Raw genomic sequence first — 11,799 nt, forward strand, 5'->3', positions numbered from 1 at the left:
TCCATTATTTTTGATATTATTACAGCCTGTAAATCGATATAGAAATAATTTGCACATCGTCTCTACTTTGACACAAGCAGTTAAATGCTGACTTTTTCTCACCTTTCTTGTTGGTTTGTATCCGACTTCCTCAGTATTAATAATTATAAGCAATGTGTGGTCTCTGCCAGCATTGTGGTTATTGATGAGCCGTACATGAGCAAACTATTGAGTTAACTATTCAAGCTCATGCTTCGTCTTCTCTGTTGACAGAATTAGTTGGTGCGTTAAAAGGTTTGTTTTTTTTCTTGAAGTTGGTGTCAACACACACAGATCTCACTCTGAGCATTACAAGGCAGGATGTGGTCATGTGAGGAAACAAAGTAGTGGTTAGTGCAGGGTAGGAAATTGATAGTGCTCATTATTTGAAGGAACTTGAAACAAAGAAGCATTTTAATGCTTTTGTTGTGACAGACTTTCATATTTTTCTTACAGCTAGAAATGGAGGATGAAGACACAATCGATGTGTTCCAACAGCAAACCGGAGGCTCTCCTCTCTAAAGACTGTTTCCTAAGCGTGCCCCTCCCACCCCATGACCCCCCCACCCCCCACCCCTGTCTTTGTTATACCCAGTCTTCAAATGCTCATGAGACCAGTGTTGATACCATTCAGTGGAAAACTTGTACAAAATACCCCAGTGCAACAGCACAGTTGTAGAGTTTTATCATGCTCTAATTCCTATTTTAATGCTATGTAGACAACTTCTAAGCTGCAGTGAGTCTAATGTGCTGGTGGAATGAAAAACTTTACTGCCCCCTGACCCTCCTCTTTTGTTTTGTTTTTCCCCTGCTGCCCCATCACTTGATTTGGTAAAAATAAATAAATTCATGGTCCTTTTTTTTTTCTTTTTCCTCCCCCTCTTTTTTTTTTTTTTATACTTCCATCATTGGAGTTTGATTCAGATAGAATTTTGTCATTGTTGAGTAAGCCTGTGTTTTAAATTCACTGACATCTGTTGTTATGAAAATGTATTATTGGAATAAATTGATTTTTTTTTTTTTTTTACTTGTCTCGAGTTTTGTTTAATCATTGTCTGAATATTGGTGTCAAGTCTTTAAATATGTATAGTTAAGGTACTGTTAATAGAATTGCACTTTGTTGATCCTTTGCAGAAGTGCTATAATAAGTTCTCCAGGTCAATATGAATTTATCTTCTATATACTGTCAAGGGACAATGACTTTAGGTGAAATGCAGTGTACTTACATGAGTCCCACCATACAGGCTCAGTGGATACACATCAGTCCCGAATACAGGAAACCTTTCTCATACTCTCAACTTGCATTACAGAAATTTACAGTACACATGAAACCATGCGATAAGCAAAGAAGACAAGAGTCTTTGTAACAGAACTTGAGTGACATCCCTTCAGAAGTGGTTCTTGAGTCTTGTGATTCAAATGTACGTTATTTTTTTTATAGTTTTATCCATGCATCCTGCTTCATCCAACTCTGACCAGATCCCAGTTGAATATGGGTGGAACAAAGCCATCATAGGGCAAACAAAACCGATCATACTTTTGAACTTTAAGGAAAATGAAAGAAGAAAACAATCCCTCATTCATTTTGATATGTTTATCAACTATAACATCACCAATGTCGCAAAGCCCTGACAGTTTTGGACCCTCACTTGCTGAAATTGTTGCTGTTAACTATGTAATTTTCCCATACATCAAAAACTAAAAGCAAAAAAATATTGGAGAAAAGCATGGAATACAAAAATGAAAAATATTTTATAAAGGATGAATCGAAAACATTGAAGTTTGAGGGTTGCCGAAATATTATGAAGCTGCCGTCTGAAAATCTAACCAATCGTGGACGTCCTTAAAGTACTAGGATCCAATCAGAGAAGGCGCTATCTGCTTGTGGGCGGGGCTTAGACTGCCGCCGCATCCCTCGCCTTTGCATCAAGTTACAATAAACGTTAGAAGGAAGCTTTTATTTGGCCTTCAAATTAAAACGAAGACGCGTAACTACAGTTTAAAAATTGCAAACAAACTAATTAAAATTTATATTAAGCCTTTGGGATTATACATAATAATGCCCTTAAATCATGTATGACTCCATTTTAACACAGATAACCAAGTAAATTAAGTATCAGATAGGTGTAATTTATTTTGAAAACACCACCGGATGTGAATCGCTTTAGCACGAGTTTTTGACTCTGGCCCTCAGACTGGAGTCAGGCTGGACAGACAATGATGAGGTGGTGAAGTGCAGCTTATTAAAAGTGTAATACCAGCGCATTCTTGACAGATTAATACAAAATATACGACATCTTGTGCATAGAAAATGACGACCACCACGACATTTCAAGGAATGGAGCCCGGTGCAAAAAACAGTTCCAGGTAAAAGGCGTCGTTGACATCGTTTAGTTAAAATGGTTAGCCTCCGTGAAAACCAACAAGTCCAGCATCCTTGTGACTTCTACCCCGACGCTGGACAGGTTGGATGATAATATGTGACCGTTTCGATCTGTCCCCCATTGTGTAGCTGCTACCTCTTGGCGTAGAAATGGCGTTGAGGCCACTATGGGGCGACGATGGTGGGATGAAGCTCGAGTCGGTACCACACCTTCCTGCCGTGTCCGTTAGGATGGACCGTTAGCTAGCTCGATAGCACGCAGGCTCCCTCCCCCTTTGTGGAGAGAAGCTGCTCAGCTAGCAGGTGCAGACCAGGCGGCTGCAGGCCTCTTGCATCCCTGCCTCTTCAGCATTTGTCCCCGTCAGATTAAAATCATGCATTTATCATCCGTCAACCACACGAGATGTTTGATCTGTGATTGTAATTGGCTGGGACGCAGAGATGTCTGATCATTTATCCGGAGGATCAGTGAGACGTCCCTCAGTCTGCCATGCATGTGGCCCGATGGAGACGAGGGCCATGCTACAGTTGGCCACACCTGACATCAACCCATGCTACACGGAGGACTGCAACGCATGCTTTACGTTTTTTTTTTTTTTTTCCCTCGAGCTTTTGTAGCTGGATGTGCACAGCATGCATGAAACCATTACTCATAATGACAGAGTAGCAGATGTCTTGGATTAAATTCATAGACGAAACTATTCAACGATTTAAATATTTCTGTGGATTACCATCGAAAATGAGCTTAATGGTCCATTATATACAATACCCCCCCTCACCTCGCCCCCAATGAATGCAATGAATGTATGATTAGTGGATTAAATAAATCTTAGCATGGTCAAAATGTTGTATGGTAACATCAGTAAAGAGATATTTTACAGTTTATATTAAGTGAGTGATCTGCTCACAGCCTAATTAGTTATTGAGTCAGTAAAATGTTTGCTTGGTAACCCTGAAATATGCATTTTTGAACAACTCCAGATTTTCCAGCAGCATCACATGATACGTTTTTACATGACCTGGAGTCTTAGTCAGGGCTGTGAAACATCAGGCCCTTGGGCCAAAAGTGGCCCACAAAAGGCTCCAATTGGGCCTACTATGCCGCAACAAAAATGTTTTTTTTTTAAACATTTCAATGAATAGCGATTTTTTTTTTATAACTAATTTATTAAGATTTGCAGATACAACACTGAGACCCAAGCTGAGATCAGTGACGCCAGGTTCCTCATTGTCATTAAACTAGCCTCAAAGCCATGCTGTCATGGCGAATTTGTAAAAACATGCATCGTGCAACAGCTGTAGGAGAAGTTTTTGGTAAATTTCATGGGACAGTTTTGTGAAAATATGGACATTTACATCACTGATAATCTGCACAAAGAAAAACTTTAAAGTTTAAATTTAGAGATTATGATGGGTGGTCCATAAACCGTAATGTGTTTGGCCCTTCTGGCTTAGATGTCATAACTGCTTCTTTGATTGCAGCATCACAGATCTCTCTTCTGGGGTCTTACTGTTGTCTTATCTGCTACTCTCAGAAAAAAAAAGTAATCTCCAGTGAGGTGAGTCAATCAGAAACAAGCTACATAAACTGACAAAGTACACTTGATCTATTCTTTGTAGATATTTAACTTTGCAGTGTTGGCCAGTTTTAAACTGTGGGCTGTTTGCTTGACAACCTTGTCAAGAGACTGTATCTATAAAATATGTTTGATATGTAAACTGTTTAGTGGTAACATTTTATTTATAATCACTAGTTCATAGACCGCTGTCATCATACTTCTGATAACTGTCTTTTCCAGGGTTTTGCGTCCTCCTGGTGGCGGCTCCAACATCTCATTTGGTGCAGATGAGGAGAAGCCTCCTGTCCGGAAAGATAAGATGGCCTCTAGTGTTTTTGCTGAGCCAGAGGACCCCTACGCTAACCGAAGGAACAACCCACCAGGTGCAGTCTTCCTCAGCTCTAAACATGTGCTGTGTTGTGGTTTTGGTTAAAAATAATTAACGTTTGTCACATTATCCAAGTTTCCACCTGTCATTAAAATGTGTCTTGGGTGGTCCAAGTCTTAAAGACAAGTGGGAACAGAAACCAGTGTGTATTCACTTAAACCACTTCCCGAGGCGGTTTGGCACACATAAGAGCATAAGAGATGTTGCCAAACACAATTTCATTGTTCCTCCTTTACAATGATAAATAGAGCTTCTTATCTTGTCTTAGCTGGAAAATACATCATACGCAGTGCCTAAACCAGACAGTGATGGGCGGTGTAAAAACCAACAGTACCCGTCCGTTAGTTTCATTTGATGTCATTCTTCACACCCTGAAAAACACATCAAGAGCAGAAAGCATGAGAGCAAAAGATGAGACTGACCGTTATGTTTTGAAGATTTTCACTGCACGCTTTAGTCTCGGTGCCAAAACTAAACTCCACAAGATACTGAGAATAGCTGTAATCATCAGCATAGCAAGTTGAAATAGGAATTATTTTTATTAATAGGAAAAGTTGAATAGGAAGTCAAAAGAATTGCATTTTAAACACTGATTGTCTTGGGCTCTGGGGCCCATCACCCAGGATACTGGTGTAAAATTCTCTTGAACATGTGTAGACTAGTTATTAAACCATGTATAGTAAATACTAGATATTAATTTAATGGATGCAAGGATGTGTTCTCCCTGATGGATGGATGGGTGGGTTTAAATTTTGAACGTCACACACTGGGAGTCTCACACTGTAAGGACAGGTCAGATTAAAGTCACATCAACATATGCTTTAGTCTGACAAGACACTGAATATTTTTATCAAGTTTATATCTCTAAACGCTTTAGAGAAGCTGCGACTTTGTAAATGTAAACAGATACCCAGAAAAATGTGATTGAAAGAGGAAATGCAACATTGTAGGAAGTGAAACTGCAGCTCGCTGTTCTTATCGTGTCGAGTTCTGCTGTGCGACAAGTTCCACAAACATTTAAAACTGTGTACCACAAACATGGACAAATGATAGATTTCCTTTAGATGGCAAACGCTTTGCTGAACCTTCTTTAAATATTCAGTCTACACTGCAGGAAGATTCGTGGTACAGGAACAAGCTTGATATCTTTTATCAGTTCAAAATTAGATTCCAGTCTTTTCAGGGGCTGTGCCATGGTGTAGCCGTTATAATCATGCTCTCACAGCGAGGACACCAGAGTTCTGGCCGTCTGTGTGGAGTCTTCCTGTTCTCCCAGTGCAGGCATGGCCTTTCTCCAGACACTGCAGTTTCCCCCCACAGCCCAATGAGGCTGATTGGCTGTAGGTGTTCATGTAAGACTGTGACTGTCCTTCTGTGTTTCCACTGTGATGGAGTGGCAACATGTCCAGGATGCAGCGGCACAGTCGGCTGGGAATGCCTCCAGCTCTACAGCAAATCAATTTCCTTTCAGTACAGCAAACTGGATGTCAAATGTACATATAAGTATATAAAAGTCATAAGATCATATGAAATCAACTCTGTTGATTGTCACAAGAAAGCTTTGAAACACTCAAGGTTTTTTTTTTTTTTTCATATTTTGTGTCAGATCTCTCATATCTGAGGGATGCAACAGAAGCCAGAAATAAGCACCACCACACCACCTCAAGGTCGACACAGGAATGTTCAGAACAAAGAGAGTTAACTGTGTAGTGAAGCCATGTGACCGTCATGTTTATAGAAGGCTAAAGTGCAAATGTGTGGCAGAAATAGAACCAGTGGTTTAACCAAGCTGTAAGTTCTAACATCACTTGTGGAAATGTCATCACCAGGATTTCGGGTTGACATCGCTCCCTTTTATATCTGGCTTCGCAAAGTCAAAGGATCAGTGGTGAAACGGCTGCAGTAGCATCTTTATCTGACGGTTGAAAAATCATCATGTATCAAAGGCGAGAAGCTTTTGTTCGGATTCAGGATTAGATCAGAAGTTAATCAAGGGAAAATAAATAACTTCATTACTGTTTTCTGTCATTAGTGATAAACATTTCAGACAAAACGATGACTTTGAGTTTTCTTTACTAAGTTTAGGTTGTAGTGGTTTCAGTATTTTAAGAAAATGGAGATAGCTTCTCTTTTTTTTTTTTTTTTTGAGAAGAAAATCCCCTTTTTGTCTTCTGGGTAACAAGGCCCCAGATAAAATGCATATTGCTGCATTCATACATTTGGATGTGAAATTTTTTTTCTCCTTTCACTTCTTTCATTGGTTGATAGAAGTGGACCTTTGTGCTCAGTCGTCTTTTTTTTCAGTCACATTTCTCACTTCCTCCTTCTGCTTCTGTGGTTTGTTGAAATAAATGTTCACCTCCTCCAGACAGATTTGATCTCTGTATAAACGGAGAGCAGATCTGTGTGTTGGATTAGAAGGATATATCCTTTAACACCGTAACAGCTGTTAAAGTGAGACGTGGATATGTTGAACTCTTGTGTAAATAAAGATTTCTATAGTTAGAGGATGTATTTTATTTGAGATTTTGACAGCATTTATTTGTATTTTAGATTTTTTTTTTTTTTTTTTGCAGCATTTCGAATGCATATAGCTGACTTTTCTCATTACACTTCTTTGGTTGGTGATAAGATTGAAAAACTATTAAACTGAACCTGACGTTCATCGTTAGCTTTCCGTCTTGTCCTCCAGGTGCGACTGCTCCATCAGTCAGACTGTTAACTGTTTGACTGAGACTGACATCAGATGTCCGGACTGTAATGCAGTCCGTCTGTGACGACTCTCCTCACACTGTCACTATTGAAAGAAGCAGCTCATTGATATGAAGTTGTAATACTCTTTCTGCTCAAAGTGTATTTTCACAGAAGGCTCTTGGCTCCCAGAGGAGGAAGCTGACTCCAAAATAACTTCTGCGTTATTTTTTCTGTTAACTTAAGAATACCAACTTTTTTCTTTTTTTTCTTTTTTTTTTTAATGAAAACAATAAAGTCATCTAATTTGGGACAACAGACGGAAATTAGCCCTCGGCTGTAATCTGGCATGTTTACATTCATGTTTTTTATGTGTGTTCATTAACATGCACTGTCCCAATCAAATAAATAAATAAACTAAATACAAATTTGTTTCCTCCTGAGAAAGTTTTGGAACACCATGACCAGAAACTTCATCAAAATAAAACAAAACTCCATTTGAACTCCAACTGCATTTGTTCTGCAAACTAACATTGAAACTTGTTAGTAACGTGATCAGTATAGATGCCTTAAGTGCTGAAATATTTTGAAACAATTGATCGTCCCATTGTGACTGAAAGTAGTTCTGAGAAACGATTCAATCCAAAATGAAATCCTGATGCCCGCACAGCAGGGAACGACTGCATGTTCCCCTAAAAACTGGAATCAGTGTGACTGAAGTTATTGTTGGGAACAGTTTCAATATGAAAGTTTGCAAATTCCTGACAACAGATTGAAACACTGTTCAGCTTGTGCTCAAGAAACTTGCTGATAAAGGTCTGTTATTAGAGAGGTCACAAGGTCAGGTCAGTACGACTCTTGCGAACCTGTGTCGGGGGTTTTTCCCTTTTATATTGCAAATGTTCCCGAATAAGGAATGAAGCACAAGATCTTTAGTTTTGACTTCCAAAAGTCAGAGGGCGACGCCCACACGCTGAGCGCTCTGCTTTCAGTTCAGAAAGGAAGTTGCATATTTGGCATGAGCTATATCTCCCATGACGATCTACATAACCACGTGGAAACATTCAGACAGAACGGCGACGTGTTGAGGGTGCTGGTCTGGAGGTCGCCTTGTTTTCCTGCCTTTGTGACTGTGTGGTTCTTCCTCCAGGTGGGAAGCCCACAGGCGTGCTGTGCGGTGAGTCTTCAGCCCCTCTGAGGAGAGGAGCCAATCACTCTGGACCCAACCCCGCCACAGTAAGAGCATGAAGTGAAACCCAGAAGCATGTCAAGCATTCGTGTGTGTGTGTGTGTGTGTGTGTGTGTGTGTGTGTGTGCGTGTGTGTGTGTGCGTGTGCGCGTGCCATCTTTTAAGGTTAAACTATAATCAGGGCTGGTTAAAGTTACAGTGAGAGTTAAAGTTAAGCAGGTACCAGTTTTATATTTAACTAAGTTCTCAAATAGGGCACTTGGCCAGTACCATTCCTGATCTACCGTAAATCCTCTTATGGTAGCCGGGGCTTTAATTTTTCTCAACTGTAGCAGGCACCAGGCTTTTAATGGAAGGAGGCATGTATAATAGAGAGGCTTGTATTTTAAAATTTTCAAAAAGAGCAGAAAGATCTTTTGTTTCAGTTTGAACCCAGTAAAATTTACTGAGCTCATTTATTGAAAACAAGTATCAAACAGAACTAAAACAGTAATAAACAGTAATGCAGTTTAGAGCAGGGGGATATGTCGAATTAATTCGAATAATTCGATTTTGTTTTTTCAATCGATGTGAAAAAAATTAAATCTCAACATCGAGTTAAATGTTTTCTGTCCCTCCGCCATTTTTACCGGACGCGTGTAATACACAGTCACCGTACCAGGAGGACTGGCGCTGTAGCACAGACCTACTGTCAGTACGGTGCCATAGCGCTTGACAGAAAAAAGAAAAGCCAAAAAAAAAAAACAGGCTTATATTGGAAGGCGGCTTTTATGAGCTTTCTTCAAAGACGCACCCGGTCATTAAAGGAGACGGGCTTTTAAAGATGCTGTAGGCAGGATTTGGCATCTCCGCCATCTTGCTTAGGGTTACCTAAGCAAGATGATGATTTGACCCATCTAAGATGGCGATTTGAAACCCAGCACAGCCAATCCTGTCCTGTTCTCTCTGACATTACGCCCTTACGCAAGTTAAGCCCCTCCCACAAGAATGTGCGACGAACGCCCCTCGACCAATCACGGTTAGAGCCTCATGGGCTCTTCTGATTGGTCAAAGATACCTGGAGCTGTGGAGATTCCTTTTCAGCTCAGAACAGAGACAGATGGAAACGCTGCGCCCTCGCGGTAGTGCAACTATGCTACACTCCTAAAGGATTATCAGTGGATACTCTAACATTTAATCCAAAGAAAACACAGAAAAATTAGCATTGACTAGCAAAATCCTGCCTACAGCACCTTTAATGGAATACAGGTCATTATTAGAGGATTTACGGTATTGACAGATTTCTGTTTCAGACACATCCACTGTGCTTCTGTCTTTGGCCCGTTTGCCTCCCTATTGTATGACGTATTATTTAAAGAATGAGGTGAAGTTCTTCACCATGGAGTATTTACTGGAAATGACAAGGTCTGCAAAGTCTTTGGAGCCGCACAGGAAGAGCATCCTGTCTGAATTACCCTCCTCTGCAAAGCTTCGGGAAGCCGTCCAAAACAGATGTGCCTTTTAGCGTCAGCATCCAGAGGCGTCCAGCTGCTTCAAATGAAAACCCCATCATTGCTCAGAATAATCACACCAAGTTTATTCCTGACGGTTAATTTAAGATCTTGAAGTTTGACTCACGGATTTGTTGTGTTTTCAGGATGGAGAGAATTCTGTACGTGACAATGGTAAGCATCAGTTTTCATCAACAGAAACTTCCTGTCATCCACAAATAGGCCGATTTCTGACCTGCTTGACAGAGCACAGAGCAGCAGACCATATTAGTCAAATCTCAACATCCTCTGCATTGTGATATATTATTAGACGTGTCCATGACTGTTTGGTGCTGAAGTGAAGTTTAAGTGTTGCTGAGAACCAGGAACGTGAAACCTGCAGTAAGTTCTGATCAGGAAAAGTGTGCCATGGCGAGAAGGTGTTGAAACACGCCCATGCCACGGTTTGTTTGTGGCGTTAACTGGCTGGACTTGTTCGGCTTCACCAAGGTTGACAGCATGGCAGCTCGTGTTTTCATCATTCCCTCGATCTGTATCTAGAAAACAGCGCTCCTGAGCCGGAACCCGTCGCCGAGCACCAGGAGGAGGCGCCTCAGGCTGAAGAACCCGCCGCAGGAGTACCGTCCGGCCGCCGGAATCCGCCAGGGGGGAAATCCAGCCTCATTCTAGGCTGAACGCCCCTCGGCCGCCCCTCCGTACCTCCACTCGTCTTTGAACTCATCTCTCCTTTTTCTTTCCGAACAAGACGCCCCGGCTCATCTGTCTGTACCACAGGAATCCTCTGCAGTCCAGCAGGCACCGGTCTCCTCCACATCCCCAAGTGCATTGTTTTGATACCTCTTTTTTGAAAACTGTTTTTGTACTGTTTTTATTGTTTGTTTATTTTGACAGAAGCACTTTATGTATTTCTATGTATATGGTTCAAGGTCTTGCCTTTACCCCCGGAAATGCATTCGTCCTGTCAGGAAGGGTACGAGGCTCATAGTTCTCATGTCAACCAGTCGTCCCCCCCCCCCACCCCGACTTCATGGCAACAGCGACAAGCTGGAGGTGAAAATACAAGCAGTTATAAGAACACAAGCAAAACAAAAAAAGAAAGAAAAACAACACAACAAACAGCCTTTTTGCACTGTGTTCATTTTCAGCCCATCCTGCATGCATGTCCAGTCTGTAACGTATGAATGTGAGAAGAAACTTTACTGTGAAGAGTTTTTCTTTTTTTAAAAACAACCTTTTTGTTCTTTTGTGGACTAATCGTTGTGCTGTTGTTGCATGAAGTTGGAATCTTTCTACTGATTATAGTATTACTATCCACACAGGAGCCAAAATAAAATCTCTGTAGTTGTGATCTGAAAGATGCAGACGCGTCTTCAGACGAGAACCGTCGGTCCCTTGTCAGGTATCAAAAGTCCGAACAAGCCTTTTTTTATATATATAGTAGTCACTAACTTTAGATTCTCGTAAGGCCAGTGCAGATTTTGAGTGCCCCGTGTTTTTATAGGTGAAATTTTACACGAAAGTGCGCCCGTTTGAGTTTGGCTACAACATCAAACCAGGTTGGGTTTTCCTCATTGCATCCCAGCAGTTTCACCGAGGGAAAGTTTCTTCAGCCAGTCAGTGGATTGTCGTCGGTCCTGACTCGCCAGTGTTTCTGGTAAACCCGTCCTAGATTTGACAAGTGACCTTATGACAGCCCAGCCTTCTTTTCAGCGGTTCATCCATTCATGCGTTTTTGTTTATCCTGCTCTCTTAAAGTCTTAAAGCGATCTGTATCTGTGCATTGTGCGTCTCATTACTCAAACCAAAACTGCTTCTGATCTGTTGAGTTGTTGCACGTGAGGCAGCGTCCACCTGCCGTCACGGAAGAAAGTCCACATTTCACACACACACACGGTCTTTCCTGTGGTGTTTTTTTTATTTTATTTCCCCCTCCTTTTTTCTTTCTTTGTACCCGTGTTACAATGCAAGATGTGTATTAGCATCTTCTACCGATTCCTGTCACTGGATATGAGTCACTGCAGAAATTTGAATTCCAGAAATGGCACAAGTCGAAATTAACATTAAAATCAATTTTGACCATG

The 11,799-nt window shown here is 41.0% G+C and overlaps 2 protein-coding genes across 3 annotated transcripts in view; both read left to right on the plus strand.

Moving 5' to 3' along the window:
• sumo2a (small ubiquitin like modifier 2a) overlaps positions 1-1,038 on the plus strand; it is a 3,225-nt gene extending 2,187 nt beyond the window's left edge. The window contains exon 4 of the mRNA XM_030093806.1: positions 475-1,038. Coding sequence (XP_029949666.1) covers positions 475-540 — 66 coding nt within the window. The 3' untranslated portion in view covers positions 541-1,038. The remainder of the gene's footprint in view (positions 1-474) is intronic.
• The window catches only part of jpt1a (Jupiter microtubule associated homolog 1a), a 25,882-nt gene extending 14,083 nt beyond the window's left edge, over positions 1-11,799 (plus strand). Inside the window, exons 3-7 of one of the 2 annotated variants that reach the window (XM_030093804.1) lie at positions 2,265-2,385; positions 4,201-4,343; positions 8,190-8,275; positions 9,865-9,892; positions 10,259-11,799. In XM_030093804.1, coding sequence (XP_029949664.1) covers positions 2,330-2,385; positions 4,201-4,343; positions 8,190-8,275; positions 9,865-9,892; positions 10,259-10,392 — 447 coding nt within the window. In that variant the 5' untranslated portion in view covers positions 2,265-2,329 and the 3' untranslated portion in view covers positions 10,393-11,799. Of the gene's footprint in view, positions 1-2,215; positions 2,386-4,200; positions 4,344-8,189; positions 8,276-9,864; positions 9,893-10,258 lie in introns of those variants that run through there. The other variant, XM_030093803.1, reaches the window with a different exon arrangement.

Source organism: Salarias fasciatus, chromosome 6, assembly GCF_902148845.1.
Source record: "Salarias fasciatus chromosome 6, fSalaFa1.1, whole genome shotgun sequence".
In the NCBI taxonomy this organism is placed as follows: Eukaryota; Metazoa; Chordata; class Actinopteri; order Blenniiformes; family Blenniidae; genus Salarias; species Salarias fasciatus.